This window comes from Ochlerotatus camptorhynchus, unplaced genomic scaffold, assembly GCF_037179485.1.
Source record: "Ochlerotatus camptorhynchus isolate MF236.1 unplaced genomic scaffold, CSIRO-AGI_Acam_v1.1 ptg000462l, whole genome shotgun sequence".
In the NCBI taxonomy this organism is placed as follows: domain Eukaryota; kingdom Metazoa; phylum Arthropoda; class Insecta; order Diptera; family Culicidae; genus Ochlerotatus; species Ochlerotatus camptorhynchus.
Window position 1 is genome coordinate 185,238 of NW_027040948.1, and position 18,268 is coordinate 203,505.

At 37.7% G+C, this 18,268-nt stretch overlaps 1 protein-coding gene across 4 annotated transcripts in view; it reads right to left on the minus strand.

Annotated features, from left to right (window-relative positions):
- The window catches only part of loh (lonely heart), a 190,959-nt gene that overhangs the window by 20,969 nt on the left and 151,722 nt on the right, over window positions 1–18,268 (minus strand). For all 4 annotated transcript variants that reach the window (XM_065235145.1, XM_065235148.1, XM_065235147.1 and 1 more), the window contains exon 3: window positions 15,898–16,096. In XM_065235145.1, the coding sequence (XP_065091217.1) occupies window positions 15,898–16,096 (199 nt within the window). The remainder of the gene's footprint in view (window positions 1–15,897; window positions 16,097–18,268) is intronic.

Below are 18,268 nucleotides of genomic sequence, written 5' to 3' on the forward strand. Positions count from 1 at the left end.
TAGAATTAAACTCAACTTTTCTTTACGTATCTATAACAAGCTGAAGCTCTATTCTATCTACAGCGTCAAAAATAGCTAAGTCTCGTCAACTGTGTACAAAGTTATTAGCAAATGAGCAGTTCGTGACCAAAAGTGTATATGCCAAGCATGATTTCAACCAATATCCCCATATAAATTTTAATTCAAAAGCGCCAGCTTTACAGAAATCTATGAAATATTCTTATTGTGTAGTCTATGAAAAAGTTTGAAGTAGATAAAATTGGAAAATACTTTTGAAAAGTATGAACGGCAATCATAAACCCATGATCGTAATGATGAGCAGGGATTCTTTAGGAAAACGTAAAAAAATCTCTCATATTATTTAAAATCCGTTTGTTAATCATAAAATATGGTTTAGTAATTTAAATACCAATCAAAAATTATACAGATTACGAGCAAGCGATCAAAGGTGTTATTGAAATTTTTAAAAGAGCATGGAATTTCCTCCACAAACACAAACTACGAAGATTTTATTTTCTTTACCCCCACTCCCCATCTTATGATTTTCAGGAGGACCCCCACCGAGAAGTGACAATAGTTAATAAATATAATATGTTAAAAAAAAATGATATGTTGGTTTATTAACCCAACGATGCACCCCCGATTCGCCAGGGTTGCGTGCGCTTTATTTTATCGCCATGAATTAGCCGGAGCTGTCAACGAGGTACGCGGCTAATGCGTCTCCCTCATCCTATATGTTGATACTACTCTAGTCCCACGCGGCTTATTGTAAATAGGTCCTATACTTTGTTATGACACTTTCGGTAGCTCCCACTTGGTGTGGGCAGGGGGGAAATTGTATTCAGTAGATGCGCTGGTAAGCTATTCAGTAGCATAAGGATGATGCTCAGTTTGACGTGTGAAATACTCAACAACGTACGTCTATCGACCATATGATGGGACTGGAAACATTGACAACGGATAGCGCCGGTATCTATCAAATCATGCAGTCACGTTTGGTAAAGCGAGCGCCGCCAAAATATGCGCTTCCCGCATGATGGATATGGTTGGGTAAATATTTATTCCATCACGTGGAAGCTCCCCTGACTGACGTTGCATCCGAAATTCTGTTGTTGTTATTAACAGAATGCCGAACATTTTCCGAGAGGAGAGAAGCGATTTGAAATTTGAATTCCCCGGCTAGGATGATGGTAAGCCTGTCGAGGACGGACGTGAACCGAAAACACCCGTGTATCCGTGGTCAAGGTTTATTTATGAGATTTCACTTTTCGTTGGAGCGTCAACAGCTGTTGTTTATGTTGGATCGCACTGTGGTATGCGCTTTTGAATGTTCGCATAGTTGATCGTTTTTTTATTTTGAGTTTTTTGAGGATTTCATATTCCCACCGTAAAAGTGACATTCCTAGAGAAAGTATTTTACCCATCCTCCCTCCCAACCACTGGGTATGACGGTTATTAGAAAATATATTTTCAAACATATTGTATCAGTATGAGACAGTAGTATGGAAAAAAACGTTTTTGTATGTTTTTGTACCTTTTCCCTTCAGGTTAGTTATCGCAATAAAATAGAGTATTTTTCATTATTTTGATATCAATGGGCGCATATTTTTGTGGTATTTATGGATTATTTCTGTTAATGTAAATACGACTAATTTCCTTATTTTGTATATGACGTGTCAATAAACCATTTAGTCAAGGTTTTTTTTCCACACAGATGGCGCTGTTCCGTTGGTAGGAAGTACACTGAAGTCTTTTTTTACACGGTTTTTTACGCGGTTTTTCGCGATTTACACGATACGTTTTTAACGATTTCTCGACAACGATACAACATATCGACTTGATTCCAATCACATTATCCGTTTCAAGCTATAGGTAATCGAATGGCATACTTAGAAAAAAAAATCACAATTTTTGGTGTAAATACAGAAATTTTTAAAATCCGGAGAACTTTGAGATTTGGGCGTAACTGCTTTTGTAAACAAACATGTCAATCGCTGATTTCTCGTGAATAAAAGACAAATCTCGTGAACAAACTATACCAAATGATAAAGGACCAATTCATCTATCTGTTTGTGTTGTTAGTTTTTGAGATTGAGCTTCAATTCGCAAGAAATCGTCAAATGAAGTGTTTGTTTACAAAAGCAATTACACCCTAATCTCGATGTTCTCCGGAAATATGTCTATATGGACCATAGCATGCTATAATTGAGCGGTTCCATATCATTAAAGCAACGAGTAATTTTCATCTTTTTTGATTTGCATGAAACCTTGCATACAAGTTTTTGGGGAAGAAAAACGCCGTTTTGCATACTTGGTTCGCCATTTTGAATCTAGCCTTACTTATGAGAAGGGCCTATGAAAAATGCACATGATATCTTCAAAAAATTGTATCTCAGAAACGGTTTGTCCGATTGTTTTGGTGTCTTGGGCGAAGTTTTAGACAATTGTTGGTGTTATATGGAGAAAATATGCACGGTAAAAAAAAAGTTTGGTATTTGTGTTTTGAACTAAAATATAAATTTTCCCTTTAAAGTGACATGTCAATATTTTTTTTATTATCCTTATGTTATAGCTGACTGAAAATGCTATCTAGTGCACAGTAGGTTGTTCTGGAGAAAAATAGGTTACAATGAAAAAAATTGTTTTTTAAAAAAATACAATTTTCAAAAAAGCTATTAAGAAAAGTCAAAAAAGTTTGTCACCCTAATTTTATGAAAGTACATCAAATTTGCAAACAAAAAGTACTTCGGTAACATTTTTCTAAGATGCACCGTTTAGAAGATATTACTGATTTAATATTGTTTTTTTTGATAACTTAATAAGTTTTGGCCCTTTTCGGATGTACTCCGTGTTTTTTCAGTTTCAAAAGTATTTTTTTCGGAAAGATTGGAAAATTTTGAGTTAAAATGACACTGACAGCTTAAAGATTCGAGTGAAATTCTCTGCCTTAAAAGTATTTTGAAAAACAAGTTACAAAATCCCACTATCAGGAACAATGATTTCTTCAAGTGATTTTTGGTGCGTTGTGCTGAAAATGTGCATTCAACTCTTGCATATCGCCTAACAGTTTAATCCATTTAAACTGGATGTGTTTATACTGTGCATATTTTCTCTCTATTGCCGAACATCGCCACAGACATCAAACCGATGAGACAACTCGATTTCGAGATACACCTTTTTGAGAACTGCAAATGTAAGCTCCTCAATTAGCAAGATTCAAAAGAGCGAATTAAGCTTATTTTTCAGGGATGGTGATTGTGCGCAATAAAAAATAACATTATATGTTGGATATCATCAGTTTATTTTTATTCCTGTATTTTTATAAAATTATTGTTTACACAACTTTCTTAACAATATTGAATATTTTGGCATCATTGTCAGGACAGTTTGAATAAAGCTTTGCCTTTATTGTATTTTCTGATAGAGGGAGAAATGAGTGGAATTTTAGAGTTCCTTGAATTGTTTTTGCATTATTATATTGATTATTTAGCTGCAAAGACATATTTTCGTATTCTTCTGTAGTAGAATAACAAAATGACAACTTTGTAAGTTCTTCTTCTTTTCGTTTGTTTGCCCAATTAAACAACTCTCTTGCAGTCTTTATCGGGTGTTCGCGTTCTTTGGCTAAACTTGCTCTGGTAGCCATGCGTTTTATCGTACCTCCAATAGCATCGCATGGACCTTTTCCGTGCGATGTTGCGAAGAAATGCCATTCAGCGTCAATACCATACTTTGACTTAAATTTACAAAGGCTAGAAAAGTTTTTTCGGTTTTTATACTGTGAAGCAGCACCATCTGACATAAAATAATTTTTTTTTTATGTTTTTATTTTGATCAATTTGTAAAAAGTTTATCATTTTATCAATAAACAAATTGACAGCGACTGAATCATGTCTTAGTTCTTCAGAAATTATAATGAAGCTAAAATGTTTAATTTGCATATTTTCAGTATAATATATTACGAAAGGATGGATTGTGGCCTGTTGCACGTTCCAATGGTGTGATTGAACTTCATCCTGCAAAACGAAGCTGTTATTTTCAGAAAAGTCACAAATAGCTAAAAATTCACCATCTTGCAAGTTTTGTTTTGTAGTTTTCAAAAAATTGGATTGTTCGGTTTTTACAAAATCAAGCGGAATCAAACTTTCTAATTTTGAGCTGAAAAATGAAACAAACTCATCGGTTTGCTTTACAATAGTTTCTAAATCACATCTGTCAGTGGTAACCCATTGTTCGAATGAAAGCTTTTCAACAAAGTTTTCTTCCAGTTGTTTCAATAAACTGTCTTCTAAAACTGAGGTATCTGGGCAGTTTTTACATCTTCGTAGATGGCAATAAGTTGTCTTATTTTCGCAAAGTAATCTATTCGTTAATGTTTTTAGATCATTCAAGACATTGTATTTTTTAAGCTATGTAGAATTAAATTGACATTTTCATGCGTAGTGCAAACGCAAACATTATGTGTTCCTGTGATAGTCAATAGTTTACATTGCCTTGGCCGGAGGCTTGCAAATGATGAAAACCCTATTTTTACATTGACGTACATTTCATTAAAGCGATTAAAAGCTTCTTTCAATGTCATCATTAACAATCTTTTCTGAACAGCTAATCTCTTATTTCCTGTCTTTACGCTAACAAAATCTCTTTGGCCTGGCATTGCACGGCTTATATCATCGTCCTCAAAAAAAATTCAAAACCAGTTCTTTTGTTTCATTACTCAAAGCTTTTCCAGAGCTTGAACCTTGAGATGAATCAAATACATTATCTCTTTCCTTTCTTGCATCTGATGCCATATTTCTACTGGTTTTAAATTCGTCTACAATTTTTTGTACTGACCATGATTTTGGCAACAATGATAAAATTGATAGTTTTTCTTGCCTTGTGGCTGAATTTAAAAATTTAATTTTCATATTTTCTATGACTTCATCAAACTCGTTTGCTTTTTCTGTTTTAGCGTCTAATTTAAAAAGATTTCTTCGTACACCTTCGACGATTTCAGCGCACTTTTTTTTCAGGATAGTGAACATTTTTAACCTTACCTAAATCTACAGGTCTTCATTTGATTTAATTGTGCTTAGCGTTGACTCTGATGGTATCGTGACCAAACTTTCATAGCTTTGCGAATCAGGTACATCAGGTATGGTCTGAACAGTTGGCATCCTTGAGCCGCCGGCTACGCTTTGTTCCTCGTTTTGGGTGAGGTGAGCTCTTGAATCAATATGTAGACGGCAAGACGAACAGACACGAAAATCCTTGGTGTTCAGTGTGGATACCTTGGAAAATCTAATTGATTTTAGTTTTTGGATGATACCATCCGTGAGATATCGCAGCTCTTTCGAACACTGAATGTCTTTGAATGGGCGAATACATCTTATTTTACTCATTTTGTAATCTGTAACATAAAAAATATTTTCCAATTGTTAGTTTTGTACGAAAATATCACAAAACATATAATTAAAATGTGTATTTAAAACTTACCTTTGCACCAAAACATGTTACACTTTCCTTTACAATTATTATGTTATCAAACAACACTGGATCTCGTTCAAAAACACAGGATTATGAGCTGAAATTACTATAATCACTATGCTACTAGCAACCTTTCAGCATTTACTGTTGATCAACTGTAAACTGTTGTTGGTTTTCCCTAGTAGATACTGGATGAATTCAGAACCGAGTCAGACATTATTATACAGCTCACGGGTAGAAATCATAGAATGCTGGGTAAAGACTGTTGGGAGATAGGTAGAGTTGAACGCTCAGGTATCGTCGAACCTTCAGGTACGAGTTTGGAGAGTTGGAGCGAGGTAGATTTGCTGGCGTAGGTATATTGTTATTGAAGAAGATTGTAAATTGTATATACCTGGAATGAATAAAGAGTGCGGCGGTTGTTGATTGAGGTATCAGTCGGCAGCCCTCTAGTTTGATGGAAGGTGACTACTGCGTTCTTTTTATTTATTATTAAGGAACGGTCAACGACGGAGCTAGCCTCGTTATGGCCAGCGTGGCCATGGTGGACTAGTTCCAACAAAGACCATGTTTACAATCACCAACTGTACGTAGTACAGCTAACTGGTATCTGATTACCTGTATCTAATACTTGTTAGCACGTTTTCAGCACAATGCACCAAAAATCATTTGAAGAAATCATTGTTCCTGATAGTGGGATTTTGTAACTTGTTTTTCAAAATTCTTTTAAGGCAGAGAATTTCACTCGAATCTTTAAGCTGTCAGTGTCATTTTAACTCAAAATTTTCCAATCTTTCCGAAAAAATACTTTTGAAACTGGAAAAACACGGAGTACATCCGAAAAGGGCCAAAACTTATTAAGTTATCAAAAAAAAACATTATTAAATCAGTAATATCTTCTAAACGGTGCATCTTAGAAAAATGTTACCGAAGTACTTTTTGTTTGCAAATTTGATGTACTTTCATAAAATTAGGGTGACAAACTTTTTTGACTTTTCTTAATAGCTTTTTTGAAAATTGTATTTTTTTTAAAAAACAATTTTTTTCATTGTAACCTATTTTTCTCCAGAACAACCTACTGTGCACTAGATAGCATTTTCAGTCAGCTATAACATAAGGATAATAAAAAAATTATTGACATGTCACTTTAAAGGGAAAATTTATATTTTAGTTCAAAACACAAATACCAAACTTTTTTTTTTTACCGTGCATATTTTCTCCATATAACACCAACAATTGTCTAAAACTTCGCCCAAGACACCAAACCAATCGGACAAACCGTTTCCGAGATACAATTTTTTGAAGATATCATGTGCATTTTTCATAGGCCCTTCTCATAAGTAAGGCTAGATTCAAAATGGCGAACCAAGTATGCAAAACGGCGTTTTTCTTCCCCAAAAACTTGTATGCAAGGTTTCATGCAAATCAAAAAATACAAAAAATAAAAACTGGAAAAATTTCCCACTTGTTCGTGGAACCGCTCAATTATAAATGGCATCAAAATCTGATTTTTTAAAAACAGTAAAAAAAAACCTAAGAGATTTTAATTTTTTACATGCTCACATCTCGTAGGTTTTTTTTACAGGGTTTTTTTTTACACGATACGTATCCCCCGTGTAAAAAAAATACCTGAGTGTAATAACATTATCCATACATGCCTATTCAAATAAAAAAAAGTAAATGAGAACCTAAAGAAATCATTCATGGCCTTTATCGTTCAGTTTTTTCTCGGAAATTATTGTTAACCTACAATAAAAAAAATGTTTATTCCCGTACATTTCAGCTCACTTTCCTGCCACTCCCCAGAGAGTCAAACAATTCAAATATGAGAAAAAAAAAGTATCTCTCACGACCCAAATAACCATAAGCATTAATAATTAACTTCATATCAACTTCAATCAAGTATTCATTATACCCGGAAACCATAAAGGGTGTCCACGATGAAATTGCCACACACAAAATTGATTCGCAAAATTCGAGTTTTCATCCGATTGCCATCAAATTTTCAGGGATTGAGAAATAACTATTAAACTTCGTTTTACCATTTTACTCGTATTTTATTTACAGTCCATACGCAAATGCCCGCACCTTGGCCGTAACCCCGGCCATAAGATTCTGCACAACCTGTGAATCAACCGTTTTTTGCATGTAAACCCATACTTTCTTCAGTTCCTCGACTGTCTTCACTACCTTAGGTCGTTTAAGAAGGTGCTGCTTCATAATCGCCCAGTACTTCTCGATCAGCAATTATCTGATTTACAAGCAATTTCACAGCATGACAAATGCCACCAAGCATTATGTTAATCAAGTGCCGTCAAGCAGTTTTTCTGGGCCTATAATCACATATAATGCAAGTACTTGAGGCTTAGAAGTCAGAGCTTTTATTGCTTGAAAGCTTTCTGTAATGCCGAGTTGATGCTGTGATTTGTCATTTCATTCAATCAAACACAACTGCAGAATATCTTCACCGCCAACAGGAGGAGAAGACCAGGAACAGATCATCACTACTTCTACTACTTCGCTGTAGGAGTTTTGTGGTTTGCCGGTAGAAAAATTTAACACCATCGGGTGGGATCGCCGTGTTCGATGTTATCCTTCTTTATTTTGTTTAGCGTAATTCCATGTTTGCAAGCCGCCTCAATTTAACCTGATATATGTCTTCCCCAATCTCAAACAGCCTTCATCGCATCTTCACCCATTTCAAGTATCTGAATGTCAAAGAGTAAACAAAATATCAATCTTTAATATCATTTAGTTCGATCATAGACAGCGGTCTCATTTAGGTCATACAGCTAAGGTGCGCAAACATAATCACTAAACTTTGGTCCTCTGTTTGAATCTTAAAACCAATACAATAAAAAAATCTATATAAACCAAACAGAAAGTGTATGAAAGAATGAGATGGAGGGGAAAGCCACCAATATTTTTGTTTTTAATTTGCTGCTTTTTATGTCGGTAAAACAGAGCATGCGTTCACTTCTTCTTGGTTTGACATTTTTCTCCTGGCGTAATATCAGCATTCTCTAAAGCTATGTCATGTCTTACCTCAAGCTTTTTAATAACCAATTATTTCGCCTTTTTCGGACTTCAACCGGCATTTGAGAATTTTATAAATTTGGACGGCTGTAAATGAACGAAATTATATGCGCCTCTGAAAATGTGCAGCCTATAAGTGCTTGATGGTTACATGGGGAGCTCAATCTCTCGATATGCCATGTATTTTGATGTCACACGATTTGTGAATTTTCTCTCACAGACTTCGGACTAGAGCCTCCTACCTTTTTGACATACTCAGCACAAAAATACTTTCTTAGCCCAGCCCCATTAATAAAAACGACAGAAAATCCTGTTAGGAGCGGGGCTTAGAAAGTAATGTTTGAGCCGAGTATGTAAAAAAACGGACTTCGGATGTGAATCTTACGAGGTACCAGACATGTTTTGTAGTGTCAGGATAGATAACATGTAAATGTCTGTGAAAGGGATTTCAAGATGTTGCAACTGCATTGTCCTCTGTGAACAACTTAAGGAAAATAAATTATGCGTAATTTTCGATAGATGTCACCTCACACAACAGCAGTGACATCTGATGGAAAATGGATGCAGAAGCATGACGCAATTAATTTTTGAATAGGCCCTATGTAGGGATGACATTAGTCCGGGGGAGGATATCAGGACATTTTTAGGAAAACCCTTTTTTTGAAGGAACGCACAGTGGGGAAAAATTGACCCAAAATCCCACTTAATTAGACGGCACACGTTAGGAGTCCTGCAAAATAACCTATCTTATATGAAACAAATTAATCATTTTGTCAAGCTTCTGCATTCATGTGCCATCAGATGTCACTGCTGTTGTTTGCGGTGAAATCTATCGGAAACTACACACAATCTGTTTTCCTATAATTGTTCACAGAGGACACTGCAGTGCAAAACATGTCTGGTACCTCTGTATATGCATTTAGATTATTATTCGAAGTCCCTCTTTTTTTATACATTCTACACACAAAATAGCTCACCCCTCACAGAATTTCCCGCCGATTTTTATGTATGGAGCGGGGCATAAATTATCTTTTGCGCAGAATTTGTAAAAAAGGAGGGATTTCCAATGTTAAAGTAAATGCATAAAGGGTGATACGGTCAAAATTTGGTCAATATCAACTTGACGTATTTCTTTCAATTTTGCATTTAAAAAACCTGAACACCCCTCATTTTGAAGGTGTGTGTGTGTAGAATGTTGCTCCTATTTTGATTTTGGAATTCACTCTTCAGTTGTCAAAATGCCGTCCAAGCAAGAAGAGCAGCGTATCAAAATTTTGCTCGCGCATCGCGAAAATCCGAGCTACTCGCACGCAAAGTTGGCAAAATCGCTAAAAGTTGCCAAATCAACCGTTACAAATGTAATTAAAGTGTTTGGGGAACGTTTGTCGACAGCCAGGAAGTCTGGATCGGGGGGAAATCGAAAACCGGAAGCCGCTGAGACGACAAAGAGAGTTGCCGGTAGTTTCAAGCGAAACCCTAACCTCTCTCTCCGAGATGCCGCAAATAAGCTGGGTGTATCGTCTACAACCGTGCATCGAGCCAAAAAACGAGCCGGACTATCGACTTACAAGAAGGTAGTGACTCCAAATCGCGATGATAAACAAAATACGACGGCCAAAGTGCGATCCCGGAGGCTGTACACGACGATGCTGACGAAGTTTGACTGCGTGGTAATGGACGACGAAACCTACGTCAAAGCCGACTACAAGCAGCTTCCGGGACATGAGTTTTATACGGCAAAAGGAAGGGGAAAGGTAGCAGATGTTTTCAAGCACATGAAACTGTCAAAGTTCGCAAAGAAATATCTGGTTTGGCAAGCCATCTGTACCTGTGGCTTGAAAAGCAGCATTTTCATAGCTTCCGGGACTGTCAACCAAGAAATTTACGTGAAAGAGTGTTTGAATAAACGTCTGCTGCCTTTCCTGAAGAAACACGGTTGTTCCGTACTGTTTTGGCCGGATTTGGCATCTTGCCATTACGGTAAAAAGGCCATGGAGTGGTACTCCGCCAACAACGTGCAGGTGGTTCCCAAGGACAAGAACCCTCCCAACACGCCAGAGCTCCGCCCAATTGAGAAATACTGGGCTATTGTCAAGCGGAACCTAAAGAAGACCAAAAAAACTGCTAAGGGCGAGCAGCAGTTCAAGGCAAACTGGCTTTCTACGGCGAAGAAGGTGGACAAGGTGGCTGTACAAAATCTGATGGCAGGGGTCAAGCTTAAGGCCGGGCAATTCGGATTTGGAAAAGCGGAAGCCTAATTGAATATTTTTCCTGAATTTTATACTAATTGAACTTGAAAAAGAAATTTAATTTGATTTTTTAAATAAACGATTTCACCGATTTACACGCGTTTTCCCTTGACCAAATTTTGACTGTATCACCCTTTATATAGAGGTACCAGACATGTTTTGTAGTGTCAGATACCCTATTTTATAATCTGTGAAAGGGAAATCACAAATCGAGTGTCAACAAAATACATGGCATGTTGAGTGATTGAGGTCGTGAGAGCAAATTTTCTCTCTCAAATTTAATTTTTTTTGGCTCTTTGGGAACTGGTAGTAAACAGGTAAAACTGTATAATTTCCGAAAAAAAAACTGAACGACAAAATCCCTGATTAATTTCTTTAGGTTGTCGTTCACTTTTTCTCACCTGAATATGCACCGAAAGCGAATTATTCCCACTTCTCTCAATTTCTATATGGGGATTTTTATCACTTCCTACCAGCGGAACAGCGCCATCTCTGTGGAAAATGGTCGAACAAAATGATTAATTGGAGAACCGATTGGTGATGGCCCGATTAGGCTTGACTTCGAGAAGTGATCACTTTTGCCCAATTTACTCCTAATTTTGGAAGAAAAATATAATTATCATCCAGAAACTGAACTTGGTGCGCTTAGATTGAGCAAACGTGAACTTTATCCTTTTAAAAAGAGCTGGGGGTTAAATAGAGCTAGTTTTACTTTGGTCAGACGTCAATAAGTGGTAAATTTTACCCGATTTCCCCTTGGCTTATAAAAACAAGATGAATCACTCGGAAAGCAGAATTTGACGGACAAAATATTAAACTTTATGTACTTAACTATTGTACAATTAACTAATGAATCAGTTGCTGCGAAGTTTACCATGTGGCGACCACTGCAAAACTCAATTTTACCCTATATTGCGTGTAATATTAATGACGCCAATCTATAAACTACCATAAGACGGGGCTCACACCGTTTGATTTCCTGAATAATTGTACGATAATTTAGTGCTTGTAGGCTTAAAAGTTGTAGTTTCAATTCAATTTTACACTTGATTTTTTGGTTAGTTACTTTATTTGTACAGGCTCAATCGTATAAACTTTACAGTTATCATTTTCGTTATACATTATTAATATCTTAAATCTAAAATTAAAGGATTTGAATCGATTACTCGCGGTCTTCTCTAGGTTAGTGGATGAAAATTGTATGGATCAGGAGAGGGAGAAAGAGATTTGGAATATGATTTATGATTCAAAAATTTCACTATTTCTAAAACATGTACTTAATCCTATCAACGTTATATAAACTCTGTAGTTATACAATTATTACAGTAACAAATATACAAAAAAAAATACATACACACACACAAAATACAAACTAAACACAAGTTTAATCACACATACCATCTAAGGTTAATATTCTTAATGAAAACATGTATCAGTTGCATAAGGCCAGGTCGCGTCTAGCCAAAATATCCCAACTGGAACACATGACCAAATAATGTGATCTGCATCCTGGTAACCTTGTCCACATTCACAAAGATTGCTGTCTCTAAGCCCAACACGGAACAAGTGAGCGCTTAGCGAATAGTGATTACACATGAGGCGAGACATCACACGAATGAAGTATCGACCCACCTCCAACCCTTTGAACCAAGGATACTTCGACACCTTAGGGATGACCGAATAAAGTCATCGTCCCAAACTCCCTTTACTCTATTTATTTTGCCAGCTGGCGAGTGACTGCTGACGATAAATGAAGAAAAATTCGTTGTAGGCGATTTGTCGATCGTAAATATCGCCTTCCATAGTGCCCACTTTAGCATGTCACAGACAAAAAGGAGCCAGTTGTCTCCTCTTCCTTTTAGGTCATGTGGAGTTAGTAGTCTCTCAAAAAAAAAATAATCTTTTGTGATATTAAACAAATTTATTCTCTTTGTCATTCCATCTTTGTTTAGTGTTCACTAGGCTGTCGACAGAAGCAAGCCACTCTCAATGTGTGTTTCGCGATCGTCTGTTTACTCGGCAGCAACCATTGTGTGGTCCTCCTCATTGTTCTTCATCAGCAGTTCTTTCGGTCGATGCATCGTCGACTTTGGAAAGCAACCGTTTCGTGATGAAAGTGTGAGTACTGACCACGTTTTGCGTCCATTGCTGCAATGGAAGCGCTCTGACCCCCTTTGGTGAAGCGGCCATACAATGAAATCACTGGAAGCAGCTCCCGTTCTGATGGAAGAGGCTTTTTGGATAGCGGAAGATAAAGTGTTTATTGTGTTGTACCTTTTGACTATAGCTTTAAGATGTTTTGTATAGTGAACAAGAATCCTCGGCTCTGTAAAGATAATTCGGTTGAGCCTCATCAAATACATTAATGATGAAAAACAATTCCCTGCGTGTTGATTGTTTTTCAACCCATCTTCAAAATATTTGAAACGACACCGATGTCACATGCTTGTCGATTTCGTAATCTTACTTCAAATCGTGTCTAACAATCTTTTTGGCTGTTCAAGAGAGAAGGATTAGCAATTTCCATTTAATTCCATTACCTTTTTTGCTTATCTTTGACAGATATGCATATTTCGTCTACACGGCCGATCTGTATAACAACAAATCTTAAGAAGTCGGGTTTATATTACTCTTTTTAGCTAAGTTTCTCTAATTTCCTCCATTTTCAGTAAACGTGACTTTTGCTTCATAATTAGTAACATAAATCCCACTTTTTACGATTCTGACTTAGTCACATCGGCCGTGTACAATGTACAGAATGCTTCAATGTCTTGTACTAATACCAACAATCAATACGAAACTAACGATTTAAAATTGGCTCACTACTTGACTAGCCTATTGGTCCCAAGCAAACGATTAACGTACCCCATTCTAGTCGAAATTCTAGTACTACGCAATGTTTGTTTTGATTCGCTATGAAAGTTTGACAGGTAAAATGAGGGTTTATTGGTTTTTCCTATGTTTCGTAGGATGAATCGATAAGCTTTGGACCGTTGAAAAAGTTGAGCATGTTATTTCGGGACCTTCTAGTCTTAGAGTTACCTCTATGTTTAATACTTCGGTTGCTGGTACGAGACAAGTATTATACAAAACACTGAAGAAGTCTGTACATTGTACATATCCGTCAAGGGTAAACAATTAAGGTACACGCAAAAAATCATTACAACCTAGACTGCCAGCAAATATATCATATTAACAATATGATCCATTCATGCCTTTTCCAAATATTGCAATGGCAACCCGCAAAATATTGCTTTACGCACCATCTAGCGTTGAAAAAGGTCAGCAACAATCATTCAATTACAATAGAAAGGTGCGAATATAGCACTTATTACAAAAGTTAGAGTCACATTATTTTCATTAATTAAATTGTGTATATTACTTTAAAATTTGTCTGACACGTCACTGTTGTCATCAAATAAAATAATATGCTAAAATACATTCATTTGAAATATTAAAATAAATTTTCATTTGGTTTACCCCTCGTGACGATTAACAAATACATTGGTAGCCTTTTTGGCCACAGAGGTGTTTTCATCGCTAAAAAGTTGGTTCGCCAGCTAAGCGAAAGAGTGGATCATATTGTTAATATAATATATTTGCTGCTAGTTCATATGAATTACTGACTTAGTTCCCGTAAACGTGATCACGCATAGTGGTGGCCTTTAAATTTGGGATTAAGTTTTTGAAAATACGATCTACAGTGGTGGCCAGTCCCGGAAGCTATGAAAATGCTGCTTTTCAAGCCACAGGTACAGATGGCTTGCCAAACCAGATATTTCTTTGCGAACTTTGACAGTTTCATGTGCTTGAAAACATCTGCTACCTTTCCCCTGCCTTTTGCCGTATAAAACTCCTGTCCCGGAAGCTGCTTGTAGTCGGCTTTGACGTAGGTTTCGTCGTCCATTACCACGCAGTCAAACTTCGTCAGCATCGTCGTGTACAGCCTCCGGGATCGCGCTTTGGCCGTCGTATTTTGTTTATCATCGCGATTTGGAGTCACTACCTTCTTGTAAGTCGATAGTCCGGCTCGTTTTTTGGCTCGATGCACGGTTGTAGACGTTACACCCAGCTTATTTGCGGCATCTCGGAGAGAGAGGTTAGGGTTTCGCTTGAAACTACCGGCAACTCTCTTTGTCGTCTCAGCGGCTTCCGGTTTTCGATTTCCCCCCGATCCAGACTTCCTGGCTGTCGACAAACGTTCCCCAAACACTTTAATTACATTTGTAACGGTTGATTTGGCAACTTTTAGCGATTTTGCCAACTTTGCGTGCGAGTAGCTCGGATTTTCGCGATGCGCGAGCAAAATGTTGATGCGCTGCTCTTCTTGCTTGGACGGCATTTTGACAACTGAAGACTGAATTCCAAAATCAAAATAGGAGCAACATTCTACACACACACACCTTCAAAATGAGGGGTGTTCAGGTTTTTTAAATGCAAAATTGAAAGAAATACGTCAAGTTGATATTGACCAAATTTTGACCGTATCACCCTTTATACACCAGCATTAATCAGGATTGTTTTAAAGTGGCATAATCCCAATAGCTACTTAGCTCACTAGGGTTGCACATTTATTCGACCTCCCTGGGTATACATACGATGTACGAAACCAAAAAAAGCGAAGGCTTAGAAAGCTCACAATTAACAACTTTGGTAGCGCTCAAAGAATTCAGGCTTTAAAAATCAGTTGGGACGTAGCTTTAAACTAGAAAATTTATCTTTGTCATACATGTAGCCCACATCATACTTATGTGAGCCACTAATATTCCCTTACACGATTTGTTAGCCGCTGTAGGTACGGGAACAAAGCAAAAGCTTACCTTTTGATCCATCATTATATTGAAAAGCCGATTTTGCAAATATCCGTACGAGTCCCAGTTGTTTCCTAATTAGAGTTCACTTAAAATAGCTGAAACAAGATAAACGCTCTTCCAAAATATTGAAAATACAACCGCTAATGAAAATTTAGTCTCAGTTGAGAAAATCTGATAGTTCAACCAAATCATCTAACTTCCTTTTACCAGAGCGGCACCTGTTGTCAACGCAGTCATGACTACGATAATTTCATCCCTCCTTCGAATGGACATTAGCTTGCAGCAAACAAACTCCTGCTTTTTAATTAACTGCCCTCTCTTCCACTTACCGAGATAGTTCTGGCTGTTCTGCAGCTCGGTCACGGTGATGTTGTACACTCCCGCCGGGATGGTGGCCACATGGACGTAGCCGCTCGTCTGCTGGCTCTTGGTGTAGATGGCGGAAACGGGCCGGCAGACGGAAGTGCCACAGCGCACGGCGCCATTATTCATAAACGTTCCGGATATCACGCCACTGTTGTGAACAGCCTGGAATAAATTTTGAAAGAGAGAAGAAAACATAAGTGATAACAGAAAAAAAAAACAGCAGCATTTACTTGAACGTGTGGACCATTTTCCGCCTGAGATTGGTCGACGTGCCGAGGGGTGGTTGGAGAAAAAGTGGGAGTCACAGGGATGATAATTTCCTCACCCACAGTGTTATCTGCTGAGTCCATATTTACAAACTTTCCTTCGTTTCGGGTATTTTTTGTTGCCTGCCGTTTTACCGTAGAATCGTTGCGAAAAACGAAAAAGGACCTGAACCCGGCCCATAATCACCGTACTGTCACTTGTCCAAGAATTTTTCAGTGGTTTCGGTGGTTCCCAATCAAGAATGAGGCAAAGTAGAAGCAGAAAAGCCCGGTAAGCGATTTGCGGAAGATGAGGCTTAAAAGTTTTCATCCTCGGTCAACTTTGCTAAACCGCACGTAAAGAAGGGGAAAAGGATTTGATTCCGGATGGGGAAGGTGTCTTCGTCGGAAGCCCAAAGGCGGTTTGGGTTATTTGGGGCATTTTTTTTGGTGATGGTTGCGCTTTTTGAAATCTGCTGCCAAAACGTACCGTCATGTCTTTGCAGATGTGTTGTGGCGTGTGGAAAACCTTTTTGCCTTTTCGGCGTGGGGCCAATTTGAGGAGTGAAATTGAAAGGACGGAGAAGAAATTTGAGACTTTCCGTAAATTGAAATTGTCTAATTATTTTGATTATTTTGTATATGCATTGACCTAGGGAGCTCCGTTATAATGGTTGGTTGGTTATGGTTCATATGGATGAATGAGTATGATTGATATTTCAATTTCATATAGCTGTTTAATTTCCGATATCTATAATCAAAGATCATGAGATCAAGTGCAATGAAATAGAGTCGTCATGTGTCAACATAAATCGGAAGAAGCTCCAAGTACATACTGCAGGTTTTTGAGCATGACCTTCCGCAATACAATATCTGAAAAAGTGGAAGCTCATTGGTTCCAGAACAGCGACAAACATGAAACTAAAATGGATAGATTCCGACAATGATTTCCAGTAACCGATTCAAGCTGCAATTGATTATGAAATATAGGACTTAACGTCCAAAAAGTACACCGTCATCCCCAGTGTGGAAAAATACAATGACAACCTACTTTCTACGCGATGGCGCTCACTGCTCACTGCTGAGAATCACCAAATTGTGTGCCACCAGCTAACAGGCAAAAAAGTGCCACTTTGCACCCACACTGGACAGGTTGAAAAGCGCGACAGGCGGAAGAAAAAGTTTGTTCATCGCCGTCATCCGTCGTCGCGTCGCGTCCCGTCGTCGATCTCGAATATCGGTGTTGAAGCGGAAGCACTGCAGAAGACAGTTTGCAGTGCTGAAAAGGGATTCCCTGGGGAGAACGAGCTCAAAAGCGACGCAGCAGGTGGGACGGGACGCGTTTTCTTGCGACAGTGAGAATTTAAAATATGCTTTCATCCTTTTCAGTCTTTTGAAAAATGTGTGTTTGCTTTTAATTTCTTGGCTTTTCTATGCGGGCTATGTCTGCTTTGGGTGAATGGGCGTTACTGGGTAGCTCATCCCTATATAAGGTTATCGGGTGAAACGTGATGCTTAGGGATTTAAGAAAGGGAGTTGTCTTGAGTTTCTTAGCATACGAAGAGAACAATGCGGTAAGCTCAAAGAATGTACACATCAAAAATTGGCATGTATCTATAAAGTAACTTTTTGTTTCTTTGATTAGCAGTATGGTCCACTCTTTTTTAATCCCCACGATTTTTCCCGACACTAGAGCCACTAGTGACACGAAAGGTGACTTGTACAATGTAAATTGAGCGTTTGGCAGTTGACATCTCAATATCAACAAAATAGTTTTGATATCACATCAAAGTGGATGTACTTCAATCGTGTCAAAAATATGGTCAATAGGAGAAATGGCTCTAATGTTGGCCTATGGATCTAAGATTGGGGCCATCGCTAAAAATCTGCTATTTATCAATTTTATCTAGATGAACGCGTCATTGGGACGGTACTAATTGATATTTTTGGTCGCTATTGAAAATTTACTAGATTGCTGAATTTATGTATGGGCCCAAATTAGGGGCATTTAGGCTGACATTACATCCATTTCACCTTTTACTTGCCAAAAAGGACAACATTATCATTAATACAGTGCATGAACTGACAT